At 36.7% G+C, this 21118-nt stretch overlaps 1 protein-coding gene across 2 annotated transcripts in view; it reads right to left on the bottom strand.

Annotated features, from left to right (window-relative positions):
- The window catches only part of DNAH8 (dynein axonemal heavy chain 8), a 399591-nt gene that overhangs the window by 33655 nt on the left and 344818 nt on the right, over positions 1-21118 (bottom strand). For both annotated transcript variants that reach the window (XM_044672126.1, XM_044672127.1), the window contains exons 78-84: positions 17222-17340; positions 15768-15970; positions 12228-12301; positions 9185-9337; positions 8561-8716; positions 2049-2165; positions 1211-1312 (exon numbers count right to left, since the gene is read on the bottom strand). In XM_044672126.1, the coding sequence (XP_044528061.1) occupies positions 1211-1312; positions 2049-2165; positions 8561-8716; positions 9185-9337; positions 12228-12301; positions 15768-15970; positions 17222-17340 (924 nt within the window). The remainder of the gene's footprint in view (positions 1-1210; positions 1313-2048; positions 2166-8560; positions 8717-9184; positions 9338-12227; positions 12302-15767; positions 15971-17221; positions 17341-21118) is intronic.

Here is a 21118-nt window from a genome sequence, read left to right as displayed (position 1 = left end):
CATTACACAAATCTAGTTATGAGACGATAAAAGCCCAGACTTGGATAGAATTAGTAGAAATGAAAAATACGACATACAAATACTTAAGGATGATCATACTTCCCTTAAAGAGAACGTAGATAATCAAACTTCCTTGATTTATAGGTCAGATACTTTAGGCCTTGAGAAGTAAAGTAACTTGTCTAAAACTAAACTGCTAGTTAATTGCAGAGGTTGGCTTGGAAATTAGACATCTGGAAACCCAGATGTGCTCTTTCAGCTATTTATTATATACTATTGCAGAAGTAAATAAGTGAATTTCAAACTAAGCTTACTTTCTTAAAAAAAATTCCTTTAGTCCTTTGTTTTTTACAAAAAAAATTATTTCCTGATATCCCCCACTCCTCTGCCACTGAATTCTCCCTCCAACCTGAACAGTTAAGCAAAACTTATCCATCAAATGACCTAGTCTGACAGCACATGCAACATTTTACTCTTGTAGACCTCTACCAATTTATGAAAAGGAGGGAAACAAGGCCAAGACAGGCCATTGTAATAAATCTGAGTTCAGCTGTCTTTTAACTTTGTTTTTGTTTACATTATTATAATAGTTCTAAATTGCCTAGAAAAGTTTTTATAAAGGAAAAGTTGAAATAAATATACTTTCCTGGAAAAGCTTCAATTAAACGAAATATGATATCCCTGGAATATTCTGGTTAATTAAGGTTTAACTGTATTTAGAATCATCTACTCTCAGAGGAATCCATTTTTCCTAAGACTAAGTATTACTGATATAGTTTAAAACATAGGAATCTCAATACAAATCAATCCCCCAAAACAATAATTCTTGAAGCATTTACATTTGCTTTTGAAATGTTCTAAGGCTTGGTTCCCACCTCCCCAACTCAACCGAATTCTATGCCTTGTCCTGACAATCTGTCAGCAAACAGGAATCTTGGATGAATGGTGTAGGGAGAAAGCCCTGGGTCACTGCAAATAATCCATAAAATAGATAATTCAATTCATTAAAAAACTGAGAATTGAGGGTAGTTCCCTTCCAGAATACAACTATAGTCCAGATAAAAATGCTGACCTTTATCCAGTAATCCTGGTCTAAAGTTAATGTAAATAAAGATTAATTCATTTGCTACAAACAGAAGTTGTATTATTAAAAAACTAAACAGTGACTATAATAAAATGTATTCTTATGGTTTTTCCTAAGTTGACTTACTCTAGCAAAGCAATTAAGCAGACGTTTATCAAAATCATCTGTGACTCTGCCTCCATATTGTACTTCTCCAATCATATAGCGAACTGTAGTCCATGATACTCCCTATGTTTAAAAAAATAGAATTATAATCAACTAAATAACCAACTAAAAGAAATAATTACAAACATATTGGAACACTGAACTGGATGTAAGTTGGGGCCAGTAATAGGAGATTTGTACTTTTTGAAAACACTGAGTTTACTCATATGAAAAATTTCATTATGGTTTCATCAGAGCTTATTTATTTACATTGTTAAATAGTTTACTATTTGTATATTAAAGGAAATTTATAATAGGAAGTACTAGTATACATATATACATACATGTATACATATATATGTATACACACATACATATACATATATATATATACATATATATATATAGTATAAGTTATATCAAGTAGGACATCTGGTGAGAAAAAGTATGATTTCACAGTTTCTTTATTTCCTTTTCCTGACTCATGACCTGAACACTCTAGTGGAAGGAAAAGAGAAGACTGTGTGTGGTGTGTGTGTGTGTGTGTGTGTGTGTGTGTGTGTGTGTGTGTGTGTAAGACAGAGACAGAGACAGAGATAGAGAGAGACAGAGACAGAGACAGAAAGTGAGTGAGTTTTCTCATCAGGAGTGAGTGGGTTAGAAATGGCTAAACAAGACATTTATTGCAGGACAATCCATTTCCCAACTTGGTGAGTTCTAGCAAGATTAAAGGTGTTTCATAAACTGAAAAGAGTTGGTACATGCTGATTTGGAGATTACTAAGAACAAAAGGAACACATACAGAAAAGAAACTACTCACTTTCTTGATATCGCATTCATCAAGATGGTTCTGTATAAACTGAACACTGGCTGAAAAGTCAGCTGAATTGAACTCATAGGGAATATTCCACCCTAAGGGACCAAACTTGCGTCGTTCCTAAAAAAAAAATAATCATAGAAAAACAAATGTTCAGTGGAATGTCTTTTTTTTTTCAATCTGATGTTTGTTTCTTCTTAATGGAGTGAAATTTAATAAACGAGAACAGTAAGAGCTATCAGAGAAGCCTAAAGACGTTGACACAATCTTAATAAATCACAGTGCATACATCAGTCACCAGGAATGTTCTTTGGTTATTCTGTACCCAAACAATACTGAAGAATAGACCTCAAAACTATTTACTGTGACTTGGATAAAAAACAGTATCTCTGAATTTAAAAGAATTCAACTCTATTGTTGATCCAAAAGAATACATTTTATTATAGTACATTGGGTTTTTGGATATTTTCAAATTTAAAATGTTGTTAGTGTCTATAGTTTTCATTTTTAAGAACATTGCTTATGTGATTCAAAGGCATTCTAGCTCTTTACTAGTTCCACTAGGTAATTTTATAATTCACTTATATTGGAGAGAGACAGAGAGAGAGAAAGAAAGACAGAGACACGGAGATAGAGACACAGAGAAAGATGGAGACACAGAGAGAGAGAGAGAGAGAAACAGAGAGAGGCAGAGGGTCACAGAAGAAAGAGGGAAAGATAGGGGGAGAGACAGAGAGAAAGAATGAGTGGTGATATAAATATGATATGCCTGTCAAACCTTTTGTTATTTTATGGCCAACGCTATAATATCTCCCTTGGTCCCTTGTCCTTTCTGCTTACTAATAAGGTTAGAATAATGCCATAAAAGGATAACTTAACAGGCAGGGCAGAGAAGATACACAGAAAGTGGTCATTAGGAATCATAGGACAGGGGTTCTTCAGTTGATCTGGTTCTCTAGCATCCTTCTGAATGGTGTGTAAGTGTTGGTACTGGTATTTTTAGGTCTCAGACATATAGGACAGTCATACAAATGAGACCCAATGCTACCATCCATCACCTTCTCCTGTGCTAGTGTATATCTGGGTCTAGAATTGATCCCCAAGTAATGATTTTTAGTAGGGATTATTGACAGAAACCACTCATTAACATATGTGCTTGTGACTATATACTAAACATGTAGAGATAGCCTACTTCTGAGGGTCCCTCTGGCCTTTCTCTTCTTGTTTCTTCTCTTCATTTCTTTGGCCACACTCCCCTTCCTCCCCCTCCCCCTTCTTCTTCCAAGCACAAAGTAGACTGGGGGAAGAGAATGGTGAAGGTCAATTGTAGAACTGACCATTCCAGTTCCTCTTCCCATCTAAATCCTGTTTAAATCCTTATTTTAGGTGGCATATATGCTATTTTTTGATCCCCAAATTTAGTATTTCATCTCCTGACTCAGTCCCCATGCCTAAAATACACAAACTTCCCAAATCTACCTCTTAAGAGCCCTTAGATTTTTGCCAGGCATTGCCCTAAGGAGCTGGGCATACAAAGATACAAAATGAAAATAATCTCCATCTTCCAGCAGCCTACATTTTACTGCCCAATGACTTTCTGACCCTGTCTGCAGGGCTCTACAAGCTATGTCTTTTCAGAGTCACTGTAAACAATTGTGCAACATTTAGAAAACATTTTATGAGTCTGACTTGTTTACTTATTAAATAAATGCACCTAGGTCCAGCGTGCAAATAGGAAAGCCCTTGCCCTACCATATGTACAAAAGATAAGCATAAAAAACCCAACATGACATGAGACACTTAGTTCATTGTTAGAGCTCTGACGTGTGTCCTGTATGAATGTTAATTTGAAGTTTTTAAAAACATTTTAGTCTCTATTTCATAGAAATCAAAAGATTAGGTGTCACAGTTCAAAACTCACAGCTGAACCATTTTAAATCATAATGTATTTATTTTGGTGGTGTGGTGGCCTGAACCTGTGATTTCATTGTATGGGAACTCCTCTGCCAAAGCAAAGTGGCTGTAATTTGTTTGTAATTTAGGGTCTTAGAGAGCCAGGGTGCTCAGAGGTTAAGGGACTTACTCATGGTCTCAGAAGCAGGGCTTGAACCTGACTTCAAGATCTGCGCTTATAAATTTATTATTTACTAAAAGGAAGTTTTTATAGAGGAGAATGAAGTCACTGTCTACTATGAAATTCTGGAGAGAAGAGAATCAGCACCTAATGAACACTGTTTGAAAAACTCTTCAATGACCTTAAAACAAATGTACAAACTTCTTCCTCTCCTACCACACTGCTGAGCACACAATGCTTTCTTGACAGATACTTTTTGATGAAGAATAAATGAACAGCGTGTTCTCCTCTCAATATTCTGCCCCCATTCACAGGAGGGGTTCAGAGCCACTGTAGAGCACAGTGGAAGAGTCTGGTTTGATTCTAAATGCTTTATCATATGTAAATATGTATTATTTAAGCTTCGTCATTTAACTTCAAAGATATTTCCAGGAGTCCCCTACCTAAGGTAGGAACTGAAATAAGCTAGACCTCCAAGGAGCACTGATATAAACCTTCCCCAAATCACCAGACTCTGGAACATAGCCAGATTTAACTGATCACAGAAATGGAGGTAGGCAAATACCTATGGCCTAGCATTAGTCCTTTACTCCTTATTCTCCTTAATGAAAAAGAAAAAAAAGGTATCCTAACTATTTTAGCAAAAAAAAAAAAAAAAAAAAAAAGATATTATGTCCACTCCCTTTTTGGAACAGGGAGGGGAGAAGAAAATTAGATATTACTTTTACTTGTATGGTTGAGTCAATTTAAAAAGATGACTGTTCATTTAGACATGGAACTGAATGAAAAGGAATTTTTCTTTTCCTAGAGCTGTTTAAATTGACTTTATAAAAACATTAGCATTTATGTGCACTAAGCAATTGCAATTTAGTTCTCTTAAAATGTGATCTTTGACAATTATTCAAAATGACTACATTTAGTTACATTACATTTATATTACTACCAATTTTCATTTAAAACTTTTCTTTTCAGCTTGTTTTTTATTTTCACTTAAGACAAAAAAAATGGTTGTTGTAGATCATAATGAGGAAAGGTTAAATTTTATATTTTCATTTCCAAATGACTCCATTGCTACTCTTACTTATTGGTTTCTACTGACTTTTGTTTAGTTTTTGTATTGTCTGACCTAAGAGTGCCTTCCACAGAATAAGCAGTTAATAAATGTTTATTAGATTGAGTAGAATTCCAGAAAGCCTCTTTGGGAGCCAGGTGGCTTAATAGATTGAGAGCCAGACCTAGAGACAGGAGGTCCTGGGATCAAATTTGGCCTCAGACACTTCCTAACTGTGTGACCCTGGGCAAGTCACTTAACCCCCATTGCTCAGCCCTTACTGTTCTTCTGTCTTGGAACCAATACATAGTATTGATTCTAAGATGGAATTAAGGGTTTAAAAAAAAAAGAAAAAGTGCCTCTCTCATTCTCTTTAAGGACTAAGACTATATGATAAAAACAAATGGAGAACTTAAAATTTACTTTCTGAGTTTAATAGAGAGAATCCTGCCCCCATCCCACCCCCTCATGCTCCGTATCACTAAGGTATTATAAATCTAACTGGATTTCAAAATCAAGGGCTTACTCAGTTTATTTGGGTAACCGTTTCTCTTTTATTCAACTCAACCAGTATCCAGAATTTTGTTACACAATATGGAGATATAAAAGATACATGTTATAAAACCTCAAGGTTTTTATACTATAGTATAGTATAAACTCATTCAAGGAGTTTACAAGAAATCCAGATGGGGAAAGAATAATAAATGAAATAGAGAACAATACTAGAAGGAATTAAATTTAATGTAGCAGAGGACAATACTGTGATGGGAGTTCAAGAAAAGGAGCTGTCCCAGTGAGTCAGACATTTAGCTGAAAGACTCCATGGGGGAAGTGAAGGGTGAAGTAGAAGATGGTGTCATGTGCTGGGGAGTCGCAGCAGAGGGCAGCATTCTCTGCTGAGGCAGGCCTGCTGCCCTGGGACATGAGAGGAGAAGCCAAGCTCTCTGTTCCAGAAATCAGGCAGGCTGCTGGGAGGAGGAACAGACCTGGAGTGAATGCCCAAGAGCTGAGCAGAGGACTGAAGAAAGCTGAGTCAGGAGGTAGGAGAGCCAGTCATCTGGGCAGGCCAGATTTCAGATGATACGAGCTGTGTGGCTTCTAAGAGAGCCTGAGCCAGAGGGAGCCCCGGAAAAAGAGGGAATTCTGGGCTTGAAGAATAACACGTGGATGGCATGGGCAGGAGGACAGTCTTTGCAGAGGCCAGTGTGAGGTCTCTCTTGCTGGGAAGGATTCTAACAGCAGGCAGTAAATGATAATGTTGGGTAAGCAATGTGGAACTGGCAAGGGCTTTGAATGCCAAGATAAAGAATTTCAACTTTAAATGAAAATGATTGGAATTCATGTAGTTTTTAAGGAGGAAATTGATGTTAAGAATTGTTTTTAGAAAACCCACTGCATTTATTAAGTGCTCACTATGTGCCAGGGCATGTGCCAAGTAAGCTCTTCACAAATAACTCATTTGATCTTCACAACAGCCCTGGGAGGGAGGTAAGTATTGTTATTATCTTCATTTTACAGAAAGAGAAACTAAGGCAAACACATGTTTGAGGCTGGATTTGAATTCAGCTCTCTTCCTGATTCCTGGCCTGACATTCTACCCACTGTGCCACCTAGTTACAAGCCAGGAAAGAGATATAGGAAGTGATTGTAGACCTTTTCCTGTGGCTACTTATCAGCCAGCCCACTGTTGCCACCACAAAAATCAACAAAATGTGCAACAGTCTAAATCAGAGAGAATATCTCTACCATGATGTAAAGATTACTGCAAGGCTCCCAACTTAGAATTCAATCTAAGAAGATAAAAATGTAGGGCCAGGCTTCTTAAAAGGATCCATGCATTTTTTTAAACTTTAATATCTGCATTTCATTGGTTTCCTTTGCAATCTTTTGTATTTTATGTTATGTATTTATAAGCAAGATTCTGAGAAAAGGTCCTTAGGTTCCATCAAAGGGGTCCATGACACAAATAAGATTAAGAATCCCTAATTTAGGAGAGAAGTAGGATTAAAATTAATAATATCACAAAGGTATGAATAAGTTAAATATGGATTTGTTCATTAAATCTTAAGAATACTAGCAGCAATAGATGGTAATCTAGGTAGCATAGACTTCTGCAATTTGAGGGGATGAGAAAAGAGGGAAGGACCTGATTTAACAATCTAAAATCCTTGCAAATTTCCTACAGGATTCACAGAATAATTACTCACATCACATTATGTCACTGCGTATTTACCATAGGGTAAATATTATATCTTCCTCCAATAAGCATGGTGGAAACAACTGAGTTATCACTAATTTGGCATCGTAGCACAAAATATGCTATTTGCAGATTTGTAATCCAATAACAAGTTTAAACAATACATTTTTGTGTATGTTAAGGTCTACTAAGGTGAATCATTAGCAGGTAGATTTACATTGTCTTAAGAGACAATTTAAAATTTAATGGCCATAATAAAATTTAATATTTGAAAAGGCAAGAAAACATTAGCTTTCTTTTCTTTTCTCATCAGGGAGCAGGGTGACTATACATATGTACTGGTTGTAGATCTCTTCCTTAGATGTGTGTAGGCCTCAGAATAGAGACCAGCAAAGTGGGTTGGCCTAAGGGAGAGATGGCTAGAAAGAACATATGCCTAACAGATTACAGAGTGGGCAACCAAATTCTCTGCCACCTCTGTGTAGGACAGGATTGATTGGCCACCTTACTAGGCAAGGACTCTCAAGAAAGTCACATTACTCTGTATTTCACCTCAATTTTAGTCTAAGAAAAAGAAGAGAAGACATGAATAGGTCAGAGGGGCCTCTTTTCTCCTCTGTCCAAAAAAGGGTCACGCATATCCTAGTATGGAGTGGTCAGCAATGTGTTAAGAACAAGTGGTATTGGGAACCAACTAAATCAGAAGGCCCACCCCTCATATATTACCATATAAAATATCAAAATAATTGGTCATTACCTAGTAATTATACTTAATTTTAAAATGAAACTTGAACATTTCATAAGTTCTATTAAACCAATTTTAAAAAGCAAAATAGAGCTTTGGGGCCCCTCAAATCTGGGGAAGCTAGGGTCACTTTCTGTTTTGCCATTATGTTAGTCTGTCTCTGAGGATAGTTCATTAAATGGATATGAAAAGGATTTAAATGATAACATTGACGGCAGAACCAAAGAGCAACTAATCTACTAGGTTAATTATTTGATGACTTTTATGTCATTTGGTTGCTAAAGAAGTGAAGAGTTTAGGAAATATCAATACAATCTAAATACGAATTATATGACAGGTAGGGAATGCATCTAATAAGGATTCAAATTTACTTAGCTTTGTTTAAAGGAGATTCTCTAACAGTGACTCAGTTGGCTACATATTGAATGCAGAAGCTGCTTTTGAATACCTGCACAGTAGAGTGTAAAAATGCCACAGTGTACAGCATCGGTTTCCACATGGGCAAATTGCTAACGTCAAGGAGGTCCTGATTAATCCCAGCAAACGTTCTTTTCAAACCTGCACGTACTCCTTGGGGTGGTTCATTAGTGAACTTTATAGAAGTCTGTCATAAAAAGCAAATGTATTAGTTTTGCTTGTGAAAAATTCACACAAGAAGACAAAAAACTCTAATTAAAAAGAAGTCAAACAACTTATTTATGGTATATATAACTTTATCTGAAAGTCATCTGAGTACCTACTAATTAAATTGAATATAGCCAATAAGCCATAAATCAGCATCTAGCATTATAATTCACATGTGGGAATGTTTACTACACAATCTTGATGACAGCATATGAGTTTTACAGTTCCGATTTGGTTAGTGCCCTGAACAATTCTGTATTTATCAAATTACTCCAGACTCATTGGCAGAATTAGAACAATGTAACAGTACTGTGAAAATTTCTAAGGACTTTCCTTGGGACAATTCCTTAGGGGATATAAAACCATTTTACAGATGAAGAAACTGAGAGGAAGATGACTTGCTTATGGTCTCATGGTTATCATGTATTCCAAATGACTTGTAACTAACCTGTAGCAATGTGATTGGAAATTTATCATGTGCTTCAGTAGTTATCCAGACTCGGAAAGTCTCATTATTAGCTTCCACGGTTAGCAGGGTTTCTAATAATTCTTCCATGAACTCTAGTCCAAGGTGACAATTCTGAAGTAATACCCAGCCGCCCTGCGTCCAAAAAACAATTTGTGATTCAGTTTTGGCAAACGTTTAGAACAAAAAACGAAGTCATCTCTGACTATTTTGCATTTGTGTAACCTGGATATGTAAATTATTCCATCCTACATGTAGTTTAAAAATTCATTTTATGTTTTCATATGGTCATTTCCTTTGTTACTTTGATGAATTAATAACCTTCGGAATGGATTTGAGACTATTTTCTGCCTTATCTAGTCCAGTAGGTGAGTGGAAGAAAAACAGCAAGAGCCTAAGTTATGTGGTACAATGCGAGCACCATCTAGTGATGGAAACAGGTACTTCGAAGTTCCACCATTCCAGGAGAGAATGGCCATACCCTAAACTCACATTTCATTCTTCACAATAAGCCAAGTACTGAGACATGTAAGAAATACATCAGTCGAGGAGAGACCAGAGAACTCCTCACACAAAACTTTTAACAATGTTTGATCCATCAGATTCATATTCTTTAGCTTGGGGTAATAGTTTTTGGAAAATTACAAGTTACTATTGGAAAGTAATGACTAATCCCAAATTGGGGGCAACAACCGCCACTTATTGCACTGAGCCTGATTCTCTCTTCTCCTTAGGCCATCTCACATGCAATTTAAGAACAAACAACATAGTCTAGTTGTGCAGCTGACATTTCTCCTACTAGATTGTAAACTCCTTGAGAATTGGCTTTCTTTTTACTCATCTTTACCTTCTCCCCCAAAGTCTAACACAGGGACTTTTACATATAAGAAGTTTTTGTGGAACAAGTAAACGAATGCCGGAAAACAATAGTATGAAACTGGGAAATCAGGCAAAGAAATGAAGTTGGGAGAGGGCACGGAACTTTGAACTTTTATTCTTTTCCTGAGCATAGTGTGCCAATGGTGGGATGGGAGGAAGACTTCAAGTGTCCTTAATCTTATTGCTAAACTTTCTTTCCATGTACATAGAAAAACCTTTCCATCCTGCCATGATGAATAAGATCAGACTTATCTGTGAGCTATGTGGCATAATGTAGGCGCTTTGGTGCCACTACTGATGTAAGATTTCTCATAGGCATTGGTGGGAAAATTCTAATCAAAGGAAGCCTTTCCAATTTCTTTTATACTTTCTTTGACAGATAAATGGGTTGTTGTTTTTTTATTTTTGTGTTTTTATTTTTTCCTTCTTTTTGGAAAGTAAAACCCGAATACAATTTCTTCTGTAAAATCAGGAGTCACTTGAATTAAACTCAAATAATTATGAATCTATCATTATCTATAAATATCATGATATTTATTAAGCACTCACCTACAAGCAGCATTATGCTAGCAAAGGCTAACATTGCAAGTCACGGTGCCATTTTGCTCTGATATAACATAGCATACTTTATAAATTATATAACAGTAAAATGCACATTCAACCAGGTCAAGTCCATACATCCTTAACAAAGTAAGCTTGAGAAATAACTTGATAAGGACCAGTTTCCTGAATAATGTCCATTGTGTGAGATATATATCATTCAAGGTTTTTATGCTAAGAAATTCCATTAACATTTTCCCCGTTGTGGAAAATAAAAAATTGAGAACCATAGGACCATCTATTTGGAGCCAGAAAGGACATTAGAGGTTATCTAATCCAAACCCCATCTGTTATTGCCTATACAAACTGAGAATGTGACAGAGCTACGATTTGAACTCAGGTCTTCTGATTCCAAATGCATCTTTCTTCTGTACCACACTGCTGCAGGATCTTTTATTAGAAAGCATAGTTAAAATGAACCTTCTGGATATAAGTATCAAGGAAACAAATATTTTAATCAGGGGAAATGTTAGCAACAGAGGTCTAAAATTCAACTAAAGCCTTGCTCAATAAAGTGAATGCTTTAGCTCACCAAGAAAGAACACACACACACACACACACACACACACACACACACACACATATATATTTCCACATGATATTTATTGAAGTTAATTAAGCAAAAAAGATTGTGGCTTTGCGTTTTCTGGGGATTAATGACCAGTTAGAAGAGGTTGATGACCTAAAGCAATGTTTTAGGCCATTAAACCTTCTTTAGCCATTAATTTCAATGAATATGTGGCACTAGTGCTATTATTGGCATTATAACATAAAGTTTAAAAATAAGCCAGTGGATTTAATTTATTTTATTTTTTAATGGTGAGATTTCTTCAATTGCTATGATAGGTCTGGGGCATTTCTAGAGAATTAATGTCCTATGTATTTATTAGGCTTTATGTGAATTATAGTTCAAAATCCCATTTAGCTTGCAGTTATTAATAAAAAGCAATATCAATACTTGAACCTACCATTCTCAAGTGCTTCTTATTTGCCTGAAACTATCTTTAATGAAAAATGAATGCCTGAAGTTAACCAAAAATTGAAGTTTAATTGTCCTCATCTGTCACTTCATAAGTGCTATATGCCATTGCTGTATCATAAAATTCCAAGATTGTTAAATTTGAGTCTCTGGGAATAGACAAAGGGCATATCTACATAATAGCCTCCAAAGTTTTGATGAGATATAAGTTGAATAACTTTTTGTGGTCAGAGAAAGCAGAACTTTAATCACCAAACAAGTATTTTCCCCCATGGATGTTAAGAAGAAAATCGTTTCATGTTTTAAAATTCTTCATAAGAAATGTATACAAAAAGGACAATTAAAAATTCATTAAACAAATAAATAAGAACAGAAAAATCACAAGGACATATATTTTGTGTCCATATTTGCACATATCCACTTGCTTGCTCAAATGTTGTTTATGCAAGAGGAGTATCTAAAGGCAGAGATTTCTAGCCAGAGCAACAATTATTAAGTGTGGACACACAAATGAACAGGCAGGGGGAGAGATAATAGAAAGCATCTAGACTCTTCCTTCCTACATACCTGTTGCATTGACAATGATACCAGTTTGCGAGCATGAACTTCTTGTCCTTGGCCCATAGAGATTGTTCTGCATTCTGCAACATAAGCAAAATATTACTGCTACAGATCTTCATCACATGTAACAACGATGCATTAGGTTTGATTCTCTGTCCATATGTCAGCTAGGGGGCAGCTAGGTGGTGTGATGGATAGAGGCCTCAGACACTTACTAGCCATGAGACCTTGCGTGAGTCACTTCACCCTGTCTCAGTTTCCTCATCTGTCAAATGAGCTGGAGAAGGAAATGGCAAACCACTCCAGTATCTCTGCCAAGAAAACCCCAATGGGGTCATGAAGAATTGGACACAAGCAAAAATGAATAACAACAATAACCAAGTGTCAGAGTATATAGTAAGTCGGTGTTAGTGGCAGTGCCAGGAGAAACTGGGGAGGAGAATAGCTAACACAGTAAGTGTTGTAAGTGTTTAATAAAGAGCTATTGGGTTTGATCCAGCTCATTGATGGAGCCTTCCTATGGGTCCAGAGGGGTCTCTGTCAGCATTCGTTCTCCTTTCTCAATGAAGGGGAGCAGCCCTGTGCAGCTCCCTGACACAGCTCCACTTGGTGTGAGCCATGGAGGGCGGCAGAGTTTTCTGTGGGGAGATCACTGCCCAATTGCTGCCTCCATCAGATATACCCTGCTGAGAAGTTTGCACAAGAGCATCTGTGCCCACTGCTGGTTCAATTCAACTTTCATCTCCTATCATACAGCTGCCTTTTTTCTCCCATGTGCCCAAGCACTCACTGACAACTAAAGGAGGAGGCTGTGTGGGACAGTGACCCTGGATTCAGAAAATATGTCTTAAAATCTTGCCTCTGGCACTGCCTGTGTAACCTTAGGCAAGCCCTGCTCCCCCCCAATCTCCCTAAGCCTGCCTCGATTTCCTTAGCTGTGAAATGAGGCTAGGCTTAGATTCCTTGGTCTTTGTAAAGGTCCTTTCCAGTTCTTGACTTCCAATCTATCCACATCTATCAGTTATAAGAGAAGTAGCAGGGACCTTAAAATGTTTAAAAAAAATTTTTTTTGGTAATAACAAATTGTTTATATCACCCATATTTGAAGTTTCCTATGTAGAAAATCCTTTGCTAACAATTTAATATACATGTTTAAGTTTGAATCTAGAGAAGCAAACATAAATCCAGACATTATATACTCAGAAATTAGCTATAAGCAAAATTGCAAAGTGGGTAATTTTGTTTTCAGTGCTTTTCTAAATCTCCTTACTCTTCTTATTTTCTAGGTACCCATTCAGTACTCCTACATTGCCTTCTAGAAGCTTAAAGCTCCTGACTTCAAAGTTCTACCAGCAGTAGAAATGAAAATCCATGCTCAAGGACTTTTCCTTCTCCTACTTCCTCCACTCCTGATTAAAACTCTTGTCCTATGACTTATTCCATCAGTCCTGTAAGGTGACATTAATCTAAGGAGAAAAATTAGACCAATCAACATGATCTTCCTCCTCTTTTCATTTCAAAAGCTCTTAAGAGCACTTTTCTACCCTCTCCTCCTTTCTCCCAGTCTCTGATAAGGAAGAGATTCTTCTTTCTGCCAAGACAAAATCTTCTAAATATGCCCTTGATCTCATCACCTCCTATCTTTTCCATCATCTTCCTTTTCTAATATCAAATCTTTCTCTACTAATCCCTTCTCTATTGCCTTCAAACAAACTTAAGCCTTCCTCTATCCTAATTCAGCTGTGGACCCTACCATCCTCTCAAGGTATAGTCCTATATTTTTCTTCTCTTCTTCAGCCAAGCTCAGAAAAAGTTATCTAAAATTTCTTAGGAAACTGGGAAGATTTCCACAATCTAATGCAAAGTGAAGTAAACAGAATTAGAACAATTTACACAATGACAAGATTATGGAGAAAAACAACTTAGGAAGACTTTAGAGCTCTGATTAATACAATCATAAACCACAAGTTGAGAGCATTAATCCTGCCACCCACTTCCTGCCAGAGTGGTGATGGACTAATAATGCAAAACACACATACACACACACACACGTGTGTATATATTTCATATAGATATGCATATAGATATAATTGTATATTATAATTATATACTATCTTATGTAATATGTACACATGTCAGTTCTCATATACATATATACACAATCATTTGTTTTGCTTTACTATGTTTTTTGAGGATTTAATAAAATTGTTAATTTGTGGGGAGGGGCTTGGGAAGGAGAGATAATGAATCCTTATAAAAATACATTTTTATAAAAAATATTTTCTATTCTCATTGCATCTACTTCTTTCATTCTTTAAGCTTCCAAAATCATCACTCAACTGAAACTTCTCTCTCCAAAGTTACTAGTGATCTCTGGATTTTCAAATCTGATTTTTCTCTTCTCAGATTATTCTCAACTATCTGTTGCAATTGACTCTGTGAACTACTCTCACCTTCTGGATATTTTTTTCCTGTGGAATTTTGTGACAGTATTCTGCTCGTTCTTCTTGACTGCTTCTCCGACTCATTTGTTTAATCCATATCATGTCCCTTAACTGTGGGTGTTCTCCAGTGCTCTGTCTTGGGCTCTCAAGTATTCCCTTCCTATGGTCTCCCTCTGGGATATACTGTTTCTTCATCTATAAACTACCTCATCATTATTATTGTCATTATCAAACACACTCTGATCTGTTCAGTGTTAAAGCTTTTGCCCTAACCCTCAACCTCTGAATCCTTTCAACTTTTGGTCTGAGATATCCCACACCCAAGTCCACATGTTCCTTTATCAACAACACTCCTGAACCCCTCCTTCTACCTAAAAGGACCTTGAATTTGTCGCTTCCTGCCCTGTGCCAGATGTCCTGTGTTCTGGAGATAGTAGAAACTCTGGGTCATGAAGATGTGAATTCCCTGTTATAGGAGAATTAGGGGCACAATGACAGCAAGAATATCATGCTTCAGGGCAGGGAGGTAAGACATAGTCCAAACTCAAAAAAAATCATCTCAAATTTCATAGGGAACTGGGAAGATAGCTATGAACTAATGTAAAGTGAAGTAAGAAAAATTATAACAATTTACACAATGATAATGTTATGGAGAAAAACAACTTTGTTTTTTAAATAGCAGAGACAGTGCAGAGCAGAAAAGAAGAGTGAAATTCCAGCATTGGTGCGTACTGAGAAAGGATGTGAGGAGGGATAAAATGAAACCCCAGCATTTACACAGAACCTTTCTTGATCCCCTCAATTCCTAGGGCCCTCCCTAAATAATGACCATGTAATGATTTTGCATTCTATAGAGAGGCAGTGATTCTCTTCATTTACTCACTGTGTAAGAATATACAAAAAAGCATAAAATATCCTTATGTACCCTTTATGCTGGCATACTTATCCTAAATCACATTATCCCTATTGTAGGGATAATGAAGCTAAATATTTATTTTATCCAACTCAGTTCTTTAGAGGAAATTTCTAAGAATAAATATAAAAGGGAAATTTAGGAGCTCAATGATGTACAGTTTCCAAATGAATGGGATTTTTTTCATACCCAGTTTAAGTTTTTTAGCAAGTGCATCAATCTGATTGGTTGGATCAGATCCCATAGACAGGAAACATATGAGAGGGGTTCTTGTGTCACTTTCTTCCCATGTTTTCTCAAGGTTTAAGATAACTGGTTCTGTATATTTCTCTTCTAAAGAATCTGCAATATATTTTCTTGCTTGAAAAATGGTACGATCTGGGCACCAGGACCTATGAAAAGTTGAAGAAAAGAAATTAAATTACCTTTTATTTTAAGGTCAAACACTGTAATTTAATTAATGAGAACATGGCAATCTCAATGTTTCACCTTGCAGATTTGTGAAAGAGGGAGTGAGGAGATGTTCAGGAGGTAGGGAGTCTGTCCTAAAGTCACACTGAAAGAGGTGTTCTTTGGTCAGTCACTAAGATTCTCTCTTTACTTAAACTTATAGGATAATAGGATCTTGAAGTTAGAAGGACCCGAGATATAGTATGTAGTCCTAAAACATCATTGTATAAATGAAGAAATTTGCTTGCTCTAAAACTGCTTAGGAAACTGATAAACTAATAGTTACATGTGATACATATTGGCTCTAGCTTAAGCCCAAATATTCACTAAAAGTGAATATATCCCAGGACAGGTACAGAAGGAAGTTTTTCTTTTCTAATTGTAGTCTCACAGGTTGTTTTGCTAGATCCTCTGATGCTATAAGGCATAATCAAGGTATAAAAGGAACCCTGAAAATTAAGATGAGACAGTCAAAGTATAATGACAAGGATACCAGATTTGAAGTAAGGGGACCTAGGATCTTATTCTGGTTCTACTAATTACTCTATGTGGTCCTGAGTAAGTCACTTCATGTCCTGTAAAAAATGATTGAGTTGGACTAGATGTCTCTTAAGTCTAGCCCTCAATTCTCTAGTATGCAAGTGATATAAAATGATATGAAAATATGCATGGATCAAGTCCCTAATATGCATGTGCTTTACAGGATTCAAAAAAAATAAAAGATTAGGTAGAGAGGCAGCAGGTCCAGATTGCAATCATTTAGGGAGAATGCACTTAAGGAGTTTGAATCCAGTTTCTGGCATTTACCAGTGGTGTGACTGTAGGTAAGGCCTACTCTCTGTGCTTCACAATGAATGAATTTAGATTCAGTAACATTTAAGGTAACTCTAGACCCTATAATCTATGATTTAGCAGACAGTTTCCTAAGAGATATTAAAGATCAGGTGACTTGTCTAGGGTCTAGTTGCCATCATTAGTGAAGTCTGAACCTAGAACTTTTAGACTTCAAGTATTGCATTTCTATCGACCATACTAGCTGCCAGGAGGCATATATATATATATATATATATATATATATATATATAACTTATGGCTGACCCTGATGTCATGCCTCCATCTAAGTTTAATGTAGCAAGAACTGTAATTTGCTGACATAATAATTACTTCCAAGTCATATAATTAACAGTCCTTACCTGATAAGCAAAAGTTTGCGACAAGTATCTAGGGAATCATTGTATCCATCAGGAATGATCTCCTCCTCAGGTGTATCTTTATCAAACCAGTTTTTCCATCCCTTCTCATTACGAGCTATCTAAAAGTAACAAAAAAATGAGCAGTCACCTACACTAAATTTTAAAATAACAGAAAGGTGATACATTAGTACCCATATATGTGTATGCAAACTATATAAACTCAATTTGAAGTTAATATTGGAGAGAACTCTCAAGAGTTTATACACAGTTTATATGCACATCACAGTCAACTACTGTACTGATGGTGAATTATTTAATTTGAAAAGGCTACAAAAGCCAAGACCAAAGTGGAGGGAGAGTTAGAACATGACTTTTTGTTCACTCAGTGCAGCCTCTGAGACTAAGATGAAACAAAGTATGGAACCATTCTCTGCTGCTTGTGCTAATTTTGGCCTCACAATGAACACCAAGAAGAAAGGTTCTCCACTAGCCAGCACTGCACCATCCATACATGGAACCATTGGCTATATGTAGACAATCTGAATTCTGTGGACAAGTTCACTTCCCTTTATCGTATACTTTCCATGGATGTACACGTAGTTAGTGCATGCATTGCCAGAGCTAGCCAAGTGTTTGGGAGACGGAAGGAAAGTGTTTAAGAGGTATTAAACTTAAGGTCTAAGAAAGTCATTGTGCCTGTGACACCTGGATAGTCTACCAGAACCGTGCCAGGAAACGGAACAGCTTCCATTTGAATTGCCTTAGGAAGATTCTGAAAATCATCTGGCATGTTAGTAGCAGACACCGCGGTTCTTTATCAGCCGACCTGCCAAACATTCAAACTGTACTGCACTGAGAGCAACTCCAATGGACTGGCCACATTGTTCGACTGCTAAATGCACGTTTGCTTAAGAAGCTTTTATGGAGACCTCACGCAAGGCCGGTGCTCATGTCGAGGTAAGAAGAAGACACAGAGACACGCTCAAGGTCTCTTAGAAAAACTTTGGTATCCAATCTGAGACACGGGAGACAATAGTACAGGACCATCCAGCATGGCCTACCTGCATCAAAGAAGCTGCTGCACTCTGAGCAAAGCAGAACTGCAGTAGCTCACAAGAAAGGTAAGCGGCGTAAACTTACAGACATCTCCACTCCAAAGGTACATGTGGGCTGTTTGTGGCCCACCTGCGGTAGAGTCTTCTGAGCTCACATCGGTCTTATTAGCTACAGACTCAGTGCACGTTGACTCCAACATAGTGATGTCATTTTGGGCTTCTTCAAGCATGAAAGACAACAACCAAAATGTGTGTGTGTGTGTGTGTGTGTATCTGTTATTACCATAGTATCAGACCTTCTGTCCCAGTTTAAAGAATGTGGAGTTGAAAGAGAACTTATCTAGGTTCTTTGCAAAGTGAACAAATGAAAAGAAGTCTTTTGACCCTTAAGAGATAGAATGAGGAATCATGCTTTCTTTATAACTTATACTTTAACTTTTTCTTTTGGTTCTCAGATTTTTATCTTTTAATGTTTAGTTTTGGTAGCCAAAATCAAAATTTTGGGAGACTTTGTGGTGGGGGAGGAGAGGTAGTTGGTACATTAGAAGTGGGAGAGGTATGAGGGAAGTCAGAGTTAAGTTGTATTTGATCACAGGAAGAAAGAATTTAAATATATACTCATTTGCTTAGTCTTCATTCTTCCTTCCCTAACCTTCATGCAGCACGAATGGCATTTAGTCATTAGAGAAAATGATGCTATGTGGACTGGAAAGAGAAAATTTGTTGAAAGAATGATGTGTCACAGAGAATGTTTCTCAAAATCAGATCAACAAATGCTACTCTGGATTCTGAGAGCTAAAAAGAGTCTTACCATATAGGCTTTGCCTTTGTGCACACCTATGAAATGGCATTGGATTTTAACACACATACATGCATCATTGTGAAAGAGTTTGAGGTACTTAGTGCTCAGAGAGCATTTGTAGAACCCTAATTAGGAAAATAAAATCATTACATTCCAGATTTGTTTTAAAGGGATGAATTTAGTAGAGGTGGAACCTAACAAGGTCATGACTTTGGTACTGATGATGCATTCAACTAGCCTGTACTACCCTACCAGTTCAGGGTTTCTACCAAATCTTGTCTTTGAACAAATTTAATGACCTATCCTTTGATCCAGAGGAAATGAATTGGACAGTACAAAAGAATTTCATATGAATTCATGTCAAGGTAACTATAGTTTGTTATATGCCAAAAAGCAATAAGTGGAGGCACACAAGTATGTTTCAGAGAATATTATATGTGAACATTAAATTGAATCAAATATCAGAAAGCAGTATTTATGAGAGATGGGAGTTAAGGGAGTTAAGGCTCTCAATTGTCTACAAAAGGACAATTTGTTATTTAACAGAGAAGCATTCTTACTTTTCCACATATGGACAAAGAGTATACCTTGTTATATATGAAACAGATATCTCTAATAAAAATATTTAGAAAATATCCAGGACTGCTTGTAAACATAAAAATCTTCAAATATTAGTGAAAAGGAAAGAAAAAATAAAGATGATAAAATAGACATAGAAGGAAGCCAGAGCCCCATGTTTTCAGAGCTGCAACAATAAAAAGATTCTTTTCTCAAATTAATAAAGCAACATTTTATTTTCCAAAATCTGCTCTTACAGTTGAGACTTATCACAGGGCAGATGCCACAAACTATTTGAAGGTGTTCCCACAATGCAAAAACAGTCCAGATACTCCACAATAGAAAATTGAAGGCATTAAAGAACACAGAAGAGACTCTCAATTCTCCCCCCTCTCCTTAAGACTCTCACTTATAAATGTATGATTCCTGAAGACAAGGTGTGTGTGCATGTGTGTGTGTGGATGTGTTTGTGTGTGTTTGCTTCTATCTGTGCTCCTAGCAATTTGCACAGTACTGGGCACATATAAGTCTGTCTATCCTTCTTCCCTTCCTCCTTTCTTCCTCCCTCCCTTCCTTCTTTCCTTCCTTCCTCCTCCCTCCATCCTTTCTTTCCTTTCCTTTTCTTTCCTTTCCTTTCCTCCCTCCCTTCTGTCCCTTCTTTTCCTCCCTCCGACCTTCCCTTTCCTTCACCCTTTCCTTCATCCACATCCCTTTTATGATTCAAGAAAGGAAATGCTAAAAAGTAGTCATTTGCCCTAGGTAATACATCAATCAATCAATTGACATTTATTAAGCACCTTCTAATTCCTGGTCTGTAGCTGTAAGTAGCAGCAGCAGCAGCAATAGCAAGGATGATCATAGTATTATGCTAATAGCAAACTAATAGCAACAATCTAAAATACTGACATAAAAAAATCTAGATATACAAATGTAAATTGTTCTGGCAAACAGGAACTAATTAAAATGGGAAATAGCACAAGCAACTGTTCTATCAGAAGAGAACTAAAGCTATCATGTAGCTACCAAATCTTCTTATAGCAAAGCACAAGCTAATTATAACTATGCTTGATCACAGGGTACTGTACACTAAAAGAACTTCTAAAATAAAAAGACATGGCAAATATCTCTTCCCTCAAGTAACTTAAAATCTAATAGCAAAAGTCAACTTAACAATACACTGTCTATGTACTAAGATGATCTTCTTCTAGTAGATTATTAATCCAGGAGTAGTGATAGGCTGGTGCTAGCTATCCATACTCTTCCCCAAAGAATCCTTCATGACCCAGGAACCACATTGGCCAGATTGTGTGGGAGGTACAGGTTGTGGCCAGAAGAGAGCAAAATTAAATGGCACATGCAAGAGAAACATTTATGACCTTTAGTTCCATTAAATACCTCACTTTGACAAACCACAAATGAGCAATGTGTTCTTAATCAGCTTGAAATGAATGTGAATAAGTGTGATAAAAAAAAAGAAAAATA

The sequence above is a fragment of the Gracilinanus agilis genome, chromosome 4 (assembly GCF_016433145.1).
Source record: "Gracilinanus agilis isolate LMUSP501 chromosome 4, AgileGrace, whole genome shotgun sequence".
Lineage (NCBI taxonomy): Eukaryota > Metazoa > Chordata > Mammalia > Didelphimorphia > Didelphidae > Gracilinanus > Gracilinanus agilis.
This window is presented reverse-complemented; position numbering and strand designations above follow the sequence as displayed.